At 41.4% G+C, this 13,381-nt stretch overlaps 1 protein-coding gene across 1 annotated transcript in view; it reads right to left on the bottom strand.

Moving 5' to 3' along the window:
• RALYL (RALY RNA binding protein like) overlaps positions 1-13,381 on the bottom strand; it is a 205,340-nt gene that overhangs the window by 58,138 nt on the left and 133,821 nt on the right. Inside the window, exon 2 of the mRNA XM_054985052.1 lies at positions 5,169-5,244. Within this exon, the coding sequence (XP_054841027.1) occupies positions 5,169-5,244 (76 nt within the window). The remainder of the gene's footprint in view (positions 1-5,168; positions 5,245-13,381) is intronic.

The raw sequence follows: 13,381 nt of genomic DNA, 5'->3' as shown, positions 1-13,381 counted from the left end.
CAGGGGCTGGGGTACTGGTTTCTCTGCCCTTATATACTGCAGCTTTTCCTTCCAAGACAGTTCCTTCCTAACTGTATGCTTGTGTGCAAGAGCTCTGAGAAGAAAGCACCTGCACAGCCAATCACTATCACTGTTCTATCCTATTTTCTTTCACATAAAAGGTTTAACAGAGTTCAACTTCTAAGTCATTTACCTAAAGGGTTTCATTGAATCAGATCAATGTGGCTGAAATGCTAAGATCAGCTGTGATGATATAGGAAAATATATGTCCAGCTGTCATTCTTAAGTACTGCTCTTCTGACTGCATCAATGACTTCTGGGATGAAGCTGATGCCATCTGACTTTTTTATACCCTGCATCAAAGTATGAATAGCAAAGTCATTATGTATCTACAAGCTGTAAAGAGCTCATCCAGGTTGGCTCAGCAAAATGGTGTTGACTGTTCTAATACAAAGAATCCAAGCTGCTTTATTACATGTCTATTAGTAATCAAAAGCTGTTGGCTGCCTCTCTAACACCTTCAGAGATTTCATTTTCTTATTTCTAGTTTCTCTGCTAACATTTACAAGCAACTCAGTTGATTATGCACTGTGCTGACAAAATGCAATTCATGTTTATCAAGCAATTTCTTGTAATATCCTCCTTTTGGGGAGAACAGCAACTGAATACTGAACATATCTGAACAGCAGTGCATATTTCAAGAATATTTGTAATCAGAATCATAAGGATAACAGCCAGGATCTAAAGAGCCAATCTGGGTTTGCACTAACCCTGTGAAATCTCTGTTCTTATTTACTTTGACCCTAATGCAACAGTGCAAACTCCTTTTGAAACCGTAAATCCAAAGCTTCCCTGGACTAGTTACATGGATGTTTGTATTATATTACTCTACTATGTGCAGATTCCCATCACAACCAATGAATATGCTGATCACTTTTCATCAATGTTCTTTTTCTCGAAATCATTACGTCAAGGCAGGTGATATAGTTATAGCATAGTTTTATGCTATAAACCACTTCTACTAAAACTAAAACTACAACCAAATGCTTTGGCAAGATAAAACTCAGAAGAATACAGCATTGATCTAACAGGGGTGTAGGATTAAACATTGATAGAAGTTCACTGAAATCAAAGGAGCTTTCATGGGATAAGTGCAATCCAAACACGGTAGGTAGGTACATTTATATGTATTAAACTGTGCCTTTTATCCCCATTAGTTTTGATGAGTTTAAATATGCCGTTATACATTGCAGATTTCATAAAAGAGAATGTTTAATGCAGTTTGCAATTACACTTTTTGAGTATTCACTGAGTTCTGAGTACTGACGTAAATGGCAGTCTGGCTGACTAGCGTCCCTATAGCAGATTTATTCAAATGCCTTGTTATTATGGGTTGAATCCTTCCATGTGCACAAGGGGGAAGCAATGTTTGCTGATTCCCCCATTGCAGTTAACCTCTAATGCCCCCAAGCTATTTCTGAGGGTCCCCTGTCCTAATGGGGAGGGGGATTTGGGTTACAGCTGCCAAGGATCCTTCTGTGCATGGAAATTTTAGGTAGGATCCAAACTTTATCTGGCCAGCACAAGCTGACCGGTAGGTCAGAAAAACTGATACTAGGCTGTGAAAAGAGAAGATGGAGAAAGAATCTTTCATCTCTCTTATTCACTGCAACATAAGTGCCCTTGCAGGGCACAGTGGCTTCAGAACAAGTCCAAATGGAAGCTACTGGTGTAGAAAACACAATGGCTGCTCCAACACTGTGGATGAGATGGGGGTTGTGTTCTGCTTCTCTTATAAGATTTTTTCAGTTATGTTATTTTTGTTACCTCTAGTGAGTCATTAACCTCTCTTCTCCTAAATCTATAGACTTTCATACTATATTTGTGGTATAACATAGAACTCTTCTGTGTATTTCCAAATCAGCACTCTGAAGTGAACAATGATGTTCATTAGAGAGCGAGAATAATAAAGAGATCATCAAATCTCATACTTCTCTTCTACTAAAAGGCCGTTTCATTATTCCCTTTCTGTCAATAGCAACTGCTCAGCTACTGAATTTCAGACTTCAGTACAATTAGGAAGCATTTCTTTTATGTGGGAACAAGTGTTTAATTATAAGAGGAGAATTCTGTCCTCAGGACCACACCACTCTTCGGCACGCATGACTTCCTGTTGCACTGTATCATTCAAGGCTCCCTAATGTTGACTTAAAAAAAAAAAACCTTTCTCAATGCATTTCTAAAACACAGCGCTTTGTTTGGCTTCATGGGCTTGCAGGATCTTCATATTTTCAAAGAACCTATGGAAGTGCTATCCTCTGAGTGCAGTTGTGCTGTATGTCTTCTTCCACGTGAGACGAGAAAAGCCACGGAAGCAGCAATGAGTGGTGTGTGGGGATGATGACACCACCCCTGTCCCTTGCAATGCTCACTGCTGTTCCCACCACACTCCTGCAGAAGCACTGATGGCTGACAGTAATATTGCCCCCTTTGTAGCCCAGCAACCCTCTTTCTCTGTTCCAGAGCTCAGGTATGGTGTGCCAAGCATTGCAGAGGAGCTTTGCGTGTGTGTGTGGCAAGCCTACTAAAGGGCTTAAAATGGGGAATGTGGAACTTAATTGGCCATTTTGGAGCCGTAAGGAGTCTAAGGACAGCATCCACATGAAAGCTCTGCCTGTAGCCACTTCATCCTTTTCTTTTGAGCTGGAACAAAGGAGGTGGTTCATTTGCATGTATGGAAGCACCATGGATCATGCTCAGAATGAGCATAATGTCAAGTGGATGTTCCTCCCAAAAGTGAGTCCACGTGGCTGGCCACACAGGGCAAAATCCCCAGGTGGAGGCAATTAGTATCACATACAACATAAAAACAATCTAGTAGAGTGCAAAAGCATTGTTAGGTCTTTACAGACAAGTACTATGAAGAAAAAAGGGATAGGTTTAAGTCAGTTTATGAATAGTGTCAGGATCTGGCAGGGGTGCAGCTGCACAGAGTGCTGGTGTGCCTGAACTGCAGCTCCCAGACGTGGACAGGGACAGCACATAGTCCCGCTCTGTGGAAGAAGGGGAGGTATACATCACCCTTGCTCCCTCTCTACCACTTGCAGGCCTGCGCAACCTGTCAAGATCCCTACTGCCTCCGCTTCTTGCCTCTGCTCCTATCTCTCCCTTTCTCTCTCCTCTTCACTTGCATATTCTCCTAAACTCCCTGCTCCTTCACCACTCTCCTCCACTCTACCATCACTCCTACACAATCCACCATGAGCTCTCTACTGAGCCTGCCTTTATAGGGGTTCTCCCAACTTCCCCCTCCCTCCCAGGCTCTTTCCTATCCCTGATGCCCTCCAACTGGATATGCCCTCAGGTGTTCCCTCTCTTGTCCCAGTCTCTCTCTCTGCCCTCCTATTCTTTCTTGCAGGGTGGGGCTAGATATAGCCCAGCTGGGGACACCCTCAGGTGTTCCTCCTCTCATTCCTCCCTGCTCCCTTATCTTTTCCTGCAGGATGGGGCTGGCAGGGCCTTTCCAGGTGATGTGGCTTGGCTGCCTCTGCTCATGAGGAGCCACCTTGGCCTTCTGGGTTCTGGCCAGTTCCCCCTAGGACTTGGGCAGGGGCTTCTAGCCTGTCTGTCCTGGCATCAGTGTCCCAGGTAGGTGTGTGTGCGCGCCTCTTGCCTATTAAGGCTTAGATGCCCTCAGTGGCTATTGCTAGGCAAACATAACAGTTCAGGCAGTATTCTAGGCTTGGTTTCTGTCAGTAAAAAGAAAGTGAGAGGGGACAGGGCCCTTTCCAGAACTGTTCTGGACTTTGAAGGTGGATTCATAGGGGTCAGGTCAGATGTAACCCCCAGGGGATTTGATACCACATGACTTGCATGACAACTCAGGACTGGCTGCTTGCTTCTGTGTCTCCCTTCCCCCAAAGCCAGGGTACTGTAGTGGTTAGATTTCACAATAGGATGTGGAAGACACAGATTCAAATCCCCACTCTGCTGTGGAAGCTCATGCGGTGACTTTGATCCAGTCACGCATTCTCAGCAACAGCAGGTTGTTATGAGGATAATATGGAGAAGAGGAAAATAATGTAAGCTGCTTTGGCTGCCTATTGTGAAGAAAGTCAGTATATAAATGCAGTAAATTAATAAATATAGAGTGAAGTAGGGGGTAATGAGATGCCCCCCTGAAAGCCTTCGTGGATTCTCCACTATCCTAATATCTATTGTCAACAGAGTCAATAGAGACTAGGGAAAAGTCTTAGAATATGTTACTATTTATGCTACTTATCCTTCATTTCCTCAGTTTCTTGAAGGCAGGAGGCTGTGGCTGAGGGACTCTCCAGTGGGCCTGGACCATTGAGAAGCCTGGTTTCAGGGGAAATGTTTCTTAGGACCAAACTAGTTACAGTGGGGGTAGGAGAAGATCCACATATATTAATTCTTGGGTCTTTCATGGGCAAAGTGGGGGGGGGTGCTCCTTTTAAAACAGAAAAACCCTGTTTTTAACCTCCCCCTCCCCTGCCTAGGGTTGCCAATCTCCAGGTGGTGACTGGAGCTCTCCTGGAATTACAATTGATCTCCAGGCCATAGAGATCAGTTCCCTTGGAGAAAATGGCTGCTTTGGAGGATGGACTCTATGGCATTATAACCCACTGAAGTCCCTCTCATCCCCAAACCCCACCCTTTCCAGGCTCCGCCCCGCTCTCCAGGGATTTCCCAACCTGGAGCTGGCAACCCTACCCCACCTTACCTTGCTTTGCCCAGTTGTTTGAAGCATTTTTCTCCCATCCTGGAAGAAAACACCAAAAGTGAGCTGGGCTGAGAAAAAAATGCTTGAAACAGTATCAAAGCAAACTGAAGTAGGGGCAGGCCTTATTTCCTGTTATCCACATGCTCTTTTTTTCCATCTCTCACCCTCCTCCCAGACAAATGAGCAGACATATGACTAAATATACATCACCCTGGTAGGAAAAGGGTGGGTTGAATATAAGCATTAGATTGAGGAGCTGTAGCTTCTCAGAAATTGTCCAATAGTTGCCACCATTTTTTTCAGGCAAGGCTCCTGTGCCAAGGCAAACAGGACAGACATACAGATGTTCTGCAGTTTTCATCATTAGCGGGGAAGATTACCTAAGGAAAAACACCCCTTTACTAGAATTTATAAAACAACATACCTGTAGAGAGCAGAAATTGGCCGCTTGTTTCCTGGCTTTGGTCTGTATGGTTTGGGTTCTCCTGCCATATTGATGTCTGAAAGCAAACATATTGTAAGCTTAAATTAAAACATAGTCCTCAGATAAAAACAGAATAATCAAACAGAATAATATGGTTGTTGTGGGTTTTCCGGGCTGTATTGCCGTGGTCTTGGCATTGTAGTTCCTGACGTTTCGCCAGCAGCTGTGGCTGGCATCTTCAGAGGTGTAGCACCAAAAGACAGAGATCTCTCAGTGTCATCTTCAGAGGTGCTACACCTCTGAAGATGCCAGCCACAGCTGCTGGCGAAACATCAGGAACTACAATGCCAAGACCACGGCAATACAACCCGGAAAACCCACAACAACCATCGTTCTCCGGCCGTGAAAGCCTTCGACAATACAAAACAGAATAATAATCTGTGAAAAGAAATGAGATGAAATGAAACAAATTAGAGGGAGTAACAATTCATAAAACTGCAGTCTGCTCTTCACCGTGACAGAACCACACTTCTATATTCGACCAGTCTCCTAGCTCTTACTGCTTCTTTGCACCATTAATCCATTCAGGAGACCTTCACTTCCATGCTCTTCATTCCTGTCATTGTGAAACTTCTCTTATTGCCCCTTGTATCTAATGGTGGGTTCTGCTCCCCTGCTACCTCTCCAAAGTTTTGTTCAAAACTCTTCTGTTTCTACAGTTTTCAGCTGCTGCTGAAGCTAAACCAACATCATTAAGCTAAATAAACGTGCCACTATATTAAGCTAAATAAATGCCCAACCAGCATCATTAAGCTAAATAAATGTGCAACTACATTTTACCACAATTCTAATGTTAATTCTTGGGTCTTTCCCCTCTCCCCATCATTAAAGAGCTTCCATGTTTTCTTTTTCTTTATAGTTTGCTGTGAGCATTATGGATTTGCTTCTGTATTGTCTTAATAAACAATGCATATTGCTGATGCTGTACTGCAAAGCAAATTGAACTAAAATTAAAAATGAATTAGTTTAGGATGAAGCAATGCTTCAAATCATAAACCACTTAAACCAGTCTGCTTGGACTGAAGCCATGGTTCCACTCACTTCAATGTGGCACTAAATGCAAATTCACTAGTTTGTACTTTACAGCCACGCAATCAACAGGAACAGTCCCAAAACAGATGGGGCCTTCTGAAATCTTTAAAGCCCAACCCTTAAAAGATATTTGACATAATCTTTGGGACTAGGAAATAAAACTTAAACACACTTCTTCCTCGATCAGGTTTACGGGTACACATGAGTTATGCATCCAATAGTATCAAAGCATTTATGTATCAGTGAAACCCTCTTTGAAACATCCTCAAACTCAAATTGCAGTTTTGGGGATCGTTACTAATACTGCCAACATGGAATGCATCTGGTTCAAGTGTACTGATTCTTACAGGTTTCACTATCAGAAGTGTGCACTAAAACACCCTTTTTTGTCTTCTAGACAGTTAACAAAAAGGTTGCTGCTGAAAGCAAAAGCTGTAAAATAACTCCTGTCTACTGTGCATATTTGGAAACAAATTACAGTATATTGAACTATCTTTCTTCTAACAATTCTCTTTATGAATGAGGTGATTCAGTGACGGTCAAGTATCCCTTATTCACCTTTCCTAGAATAGTTTGGGAAAACAGAATTTAATTTGTCATTGTGACATCTGGCTCCTGAATGCCCCAGCAGTGACTGAAATTGTGCCTGTTTGCTGTAAACTGGAATTTTAATCTCACTAATCCAACAATGGTGATATTATTTGCTTCTTAATTCCTGATTGTTGCCCTGCTAAGCCTGGTCAAGTAGCACCCTCTCTTTCCTGCTCCTCTCCCACTCTATGAAAACGAGTACAGTGTTCATAATATATGAGAAAGGGAGACAATAGGATTTACTCTGGGGATTATGTTTCCCATTATCACGGGAAGTTCAGATGGCTCACTACTAATTATCTAACTGATAGGACCACCTTTTTGATAGTGCAGCCCCTCAAAGTTAAAAGGGACACTCAGCATAGGACACTTCGCAGGCAGGCACTGCTGCAAACACCTATATCTATATCTATAACTGAGGATAAATTAGGATTGCCAAATCTGGGTTGGGAAATCCCTGGAGATTTAGAGGTGTAGCCTAAGGAGGGTGGGGTTTGAGGAGGAGAGGGACTTCAGCAGAGTATAATGCCATAAGTACACCCTCCAAAGCATCCAGTTCCTTCAGGGAACTTGTAGCCCGGAGATCAGTTATAATTTGGGAGAGGTCCAGGCCCCACCTGGAGGTTGGCAACCCTAGGGTAAATGACAAAGCAGGATTTTCATTTAGTTAAGATGTTTGAATTGTATAGCCCATATACATGTACTAAGGCTCTAGGTAACTGAGCTCACAACATTTTGCATACTGCTGTAGACAAGAATGCTTTTCTCACTGTAGTTCTTCCATAGTAGTAGTTCTGTTGAGCTAAGGGAAGCTGTGCAGCTGAAAACCAAAACAACAAAATGGTGCAGTAAAATGTTAGTGTGACAGCAGAAGCTATGGAGACTGCTCTCCATCTTGCTTCCCAGTCTACCAACACTAGTCACACTAATAGCTATTAATGCTGTCCCTTGACATATGCACAGTCTGTTAAGTCATGTACTGACATAATTTGCAATTTAAATTCCCTCATACTTTACACTAGTATTAAGGAATTGGTAGTTTGCCCTATGATCGTATGACCTTATTTTGTTCTCCAATAAGGCTTATAAGCAGTAAGACTTTTGTACAGGGTATTTAATACCTCTTCATATTAAAGTTGTTTTTAAACTATTTCTTATTCTAGCAGTCTTCTGCTGTGGCCCAGAAGTTTAACATGGTCCACCTGCATCCCCCTGGCCCAGAATTATGGAAATCAAACGTTCTCAATGTGTAGATCCAAAGTAAATGAACATTTGCCTCTCCATCCATATGAACATGCCCAGGGCTTTTTTTCTGGGAAAAGAGGTGGTGGAACTCAGTGGTAAAACTCAGGACTGCACAATGATGTCACTTTGGGTCAGCTGGAACAAGGGGGGAGTTTTTTAAAGTTTAAATTGCCCTTGGCGAAAATGGTCACATGGCTGGTGGCCCCGCCCCCTAATCTCCAGACAGAGGGGAGTTTAGATTGCCCTCCGCGCCATGCAGCAATCTGAACTCCCCTCTGTCTGGAGATCAGGAGGCGGGACCACCGGCCATGTGACCATTTACAAGAGGTGTCGGAACTCCGTTCCACCGCGTTCCTGCTGAAAAAAAGCCCTGAACATGCCCAAGTTTGAGATCTGTTTTTGGCACTTTGCTCCATGAGCACTTGTTATCCAAAATCAAGCCTAATGGCCATATGAGAACGGCCTTTTCAGCTATGGCTCTGAAATGATGGGATACTCATTAAGCAACATTAGTTTGGCCTTCTATCAGAATACAAAATTCTGTTTCAGAAGGCCCTTGATTCAGAGAGAATCTTGGTTTTATACTAATTTGTATTGTTGTTTTTATGGTTGATGTTGATGATACAACAGAAGTTCTGGAGAAAGCATTACTTTTCAAGACAGCATTTGCAATTGTCAAGTTGTCCACTTGAAAAAAGCTGCTTTCATACATATTATCTGAACATATATCAGAACAATGGAATTGTACTTTAGTTTGCTTTCCTCTCCTCTCACAGGCCTGCCTCAAGATTGTGTTACAGATCTATTCATCTTACTGAAGCTTTCCTTTTCTGGAGTCAAACTCGGATAAAATTTCTTGCCAAGAGAAAATAAATGTTGCCTCTATTTTTGTAAAAGAAGAACCAAAGAAGAAGAAAAAAAAAATCATTGCCAGCTCTATGGAAACTGTCTTTCCATAAAAAAAGACAACTAGCCTTGGAAGAACTACATAATAATTCCTCCTCAGAATGAGCTTTATCTTTGAAGGAGAGTTAAAATTAAGTCTTCTTCTAAAATCTGTAAGTTAAATGTGGAAATTTTAAAAACCTAATGAATAGATTTGATCCTTGGTTAATGATTTCTTAATTATCTGAATTGACTAAGAATATTTACGTGGCTTTGGAAAAGAATCCAATTCACACAGAATTAATAGGGTTGCCAGCTCCAGGTTGGGAAATTCCTGGAGATTCTGGGAGTAGAGCTGAGGGAGGGTGGGGTTTGAGGAAGAAAAAGACCTCATCGGGCTATAAAACTATAGAGTTCACACTCCAGAGCATCCATTTTCTCCAAGAGAAATTATCTCTGTAGCCTGGAGATCAGTCTTATTTCTGGGAGGTCTCCAACCATCACCTGGTGACTGGCAACCTTATATGGAGCCAAGCCAAATATCCCCCTTAAACAATAAATACCATAAATATGAATAATATATCAAAAACTCTTCAAAAGTGTGAAAGTGCAATAGTGCCAAGAATATTATAAATACATGTACAATATATTCAATGAATCAAATCACATAATCACAATTCCTTATACAATAAATATCAATAAATAGAAATAATCAATGATCTTACACAAAAAATCAGAATCTGCTATATTTAATTTCACTATCAATGCTTAAAGGTACAGTCTGTTTGAACTTTGTTGCTCTTAAAGAGCCAGCCTGGTTATTGTTCTTGATACAGGTCGATGACCTCATCCAAATGCTCCAGCAGGTACAAAGTAAGTAGTACTTTTAGCAGTACTTTTAATGTTCTAAATTAAGCTGTGTTTTCTGTTCAATTTCATGTCTTCACTCCGTCACCTGGATGCCGCCGGCTGCAGCACCCTACATGGAGGTCAGACTGATTTCCACAGATGTCACATCTTCTTGGTAGGTAAAGGTAAAAGTAGTCCCCCGTGCAAGTACCAAGTCATTACTGACCCATGGGGGACGTCACATCATGACGTTTTCTTGGCAGACTTTTTACAGGGTGGTTTGCCATTGCTTTCCCCAATCATCTACACTTTACCCCCAGGAAACCAGGTACTCATTTTACTGACCTCAGAAGGATGGAAGTCTGAGTCAACCTTGAGCCAGCTACCTGAACCTGACTTCCGCCAGGATCAAACTCAGGCTGTGAGCATAGCTTGGGCTGCAGTGCTGCAGCTTACCACTCTGTGCCACGGGGCTCTTCTTCTTGGTAATTGCCCCAGAACCTGGAATATCCTCCTTACAGAATCCACTTGGGCTCATCTTGACAGAGGTGTAGCAAAAGATAAAAAGCATTTTTGTTTCAGCAGGTCTTTAATACATAATTTTAATTCTTCTTTCCCCTGTTATTTTGCTGCTGCCCTTGGTTTAATATTATTTTGAAGTATATTGTATTTTATTTTTAGCTTTATTGTTTTGTTTTATTGGTTTTTTTTAGCCATGCAGCACTTTGAAACTCAGCTTTATAAATATAAATGAGTATTTGCAAATGCAAAATTAACATTTTTCAACATTATCAGCCTGTACCCCACCCTCAGTACAAAATGGTTACACAGACATGCTTGTTCCAAACAAACAACATAATGCTGAGATGTTTCTATGCTTGTTTTCATTATTTGCCACACAATACTCTGCACTGGTAAGCTTGAAGATGAATGTATTATTAAACAGAAGGTTAAAGACTCTTCTTCAGTTTTAAATATACCTCAGAGATGCTTTGAAAAGTGTCTATTTAAATAGAATGTAACAGCAGCTGGTAATTTTCCCAGTATTGCACAAAATGATTATGGAATGCTTTTACCTGTGCAGTTTCCATCGGGATTTTGGAGACTTGTACAGTATAATTATAATAGACATTTCAGTGGGTGACCTTTGTTATAATTACAGCCTTCCAGAATATTTTAATGTGGCAATTTTAAGGTCATTGATTTTCACCATATGATCTTCTGCAGCTAGGAGTATACACTGGAAAGAATTATTTCCAATGTATTTATGGACCTACCTAACCGAAGATGTAGCATTAACCTCCATAGCTTCCTCCAATCAGTAATCCTTTTCCCAGTCATTCCTCATTATTTTTCTTTGCATATGTTTGACCAGGTCACTATATTCTTAGTCATTTTAACATGAAAAGAATTATTTTGGCATTTCCATATCCTTTGGGATATGATAGTGATGTTTATTTCTTGCAGTTCAGCTTTGTAGACTTTGATTAATAAAACGGAATACATTGATTCAGTTTATCTGGTTTTTAACTCCTCTTTTAGCCAGATAGGATTGGAATATTTTTCCTCTAGGGAACCAGTTCACTAGAGTTGCTCAGGTTCATTATAAATATCATTGAGCCTAAGCAATACTTCCCTGAAGGCATTAAATGAAAAATCGAAACTGAATTATAATGATGTTATACTGCAATCATGAAAATAATGGCATCTTAGAAAATTATTGTTTTAAAAGTAATGGCCAATCTTTATGGCGAAATGTGCCACAAGTCAAATCTAAAGTGTGAGATAGTGCCATATCAGACCAATAAAGTATCTATGGGGCTGCAAGCCTCCATGTGGGGCCTGGAGATCTCTCAGAATTACAACTGATCTCCATCAGTTCCCCTTGAGAAAATGGCTGCTTTGAAGAGTGGATTCTATGGCAATATGTTCATTATTTATTTAAAACATTGTTAGCCACCTTTCTACCTAATGGCACTCTGCAGCAAGCATAAAATACATAAAAACCTCAACCTGACAACTCAGGTAAGTGGCTGGCTTTATAGTCTTAAAACTGGAGGTTTAGTAGATAAGATGAATTTGCTGAAGATATCTTCCTTTCTACATTAATTATTATAAGAACTGTAAGACTGGGGACAGCAATAGAGATCTCCTTTAAAAAGAGTTTAGTGGAACTGTGTTTCTGTTCTGGATATCTGCCATTTGTCTAGATAGCACACTCCAGAAGGCTTTGAAGACTATCTGACCAGATTGTATGAATTGTGTATGTTCCAGGAGTTCTGATGTCTGAGAAAGGCTTCAGGAGTTTCCTGCACGCACATGGGTTTTTTTAACATGGCTGCATCTGTGACGGACTGAATGTTTTAAAAAAAGCCTGGAAGTGCTGTACACAAAGTTGCGGGACTGTTAAAGGATACTCCCTCACAGACACAGAGAGCTTTGGGTGACAGGCTACTCCAAGGAATCTGATTGGGTAGCATGAGCTGAAAAGAGAAGGTGCTGGTTTTCAGCCCTAGCTGGAGGAATCCAGTGTGAAGAGTTGGGAGATAGAGACCTAACTGAAAGCAAGACAGGAGAAATGGGAAAAAGTTGGCAAGGAAGTTTGGGAAGTAGATGCAGACTCCCAATCGGACCAAAGAAAAGGGATAGATCTAAGGAGAGGAGATTTTCCTTACCCAGTCAAACAGGGAGGTAGCTCTGGAGAGTGAAGAGATCCCTGGTCAGGTGTGATTCGAAACTGCCTGTGTAGACCTTCAGATTTAGTTAAGAACTGAAGGAAAGCACTGATGTTTGAAGAGAGAAGGGGTTTGGGCTCCTAGAAAGTGGGTACTAGCTTTCCTAACTCCAGAATAGAAAGAGAATACTAAAAGAAAGTATACTAGAATGTTTGGGGGAAATCAAGGAAATCCTCAAAACATAAGCATTTAAGTATCTTTGAAGAGCATAAGATCTAAAGTCTGTGCATGCACTGATTTTACATGCATATATGTATATATGTTGAATTGCCTCAGAAATGTTCAACCCCTTATTTCTCTTGACCTTCTCCTCTAAAATAAATAAACTAGTTAGTTTTTTTGAATTTTTAAAAATGCCTCTGATGTAGGGTTCCCAGGTGCCCACCAGTGGTGGCAGACTCCCGGGGATCTTCCCCCTCATCCACTGATTGCCTAGCAATCAGCGGGAGGGAGCAAGCTCCTGGAGGTTGCCTGCCACTGGCAGGCACCTCAGGCGCACGCTCCCAACTGGCGCAGCAACGTCATCGTGCTGCCCACGGGTGCTACTCTGGTGACATTTCTGCTGTTTAAGGATGAAGGAATGTCATAGCACCATAATGAAATCATTACATCGTTTCAGTGCTGGAAATCCATACATATGTATAGCAGAGCCTACATAATTATTGAGGTCTTCTAGAATCATATCAGAACTTTCGAGATCCCAGTGAGTAGCCGGATCTATTTCTGCCTTCACAAATAAGCTGCTGAATTCATTCTCACACTGAATCTATCTCTTAATCAGGTAAGCAAGAGAAAAGTACTCAAAGTTGTTACTAT

This window comes from Eublepharis macularius, chromosome 7 (assembly GCF_028583425.1).
Source record: "Eublepharis macularius isolate TG4126 chromosome 7, MPM_Emac_v1.0, whole genome shotgun sequence".
Lineage (NCBI taxonomy): Eukaryota > Metazoa > Chordata > Lepidosauria > Squamata > Eublepharidae > Eublepharis > Eublepharis macularius.
This window is presented reverse-complemented; position numbering and strand designations above follow the sequence as displayed.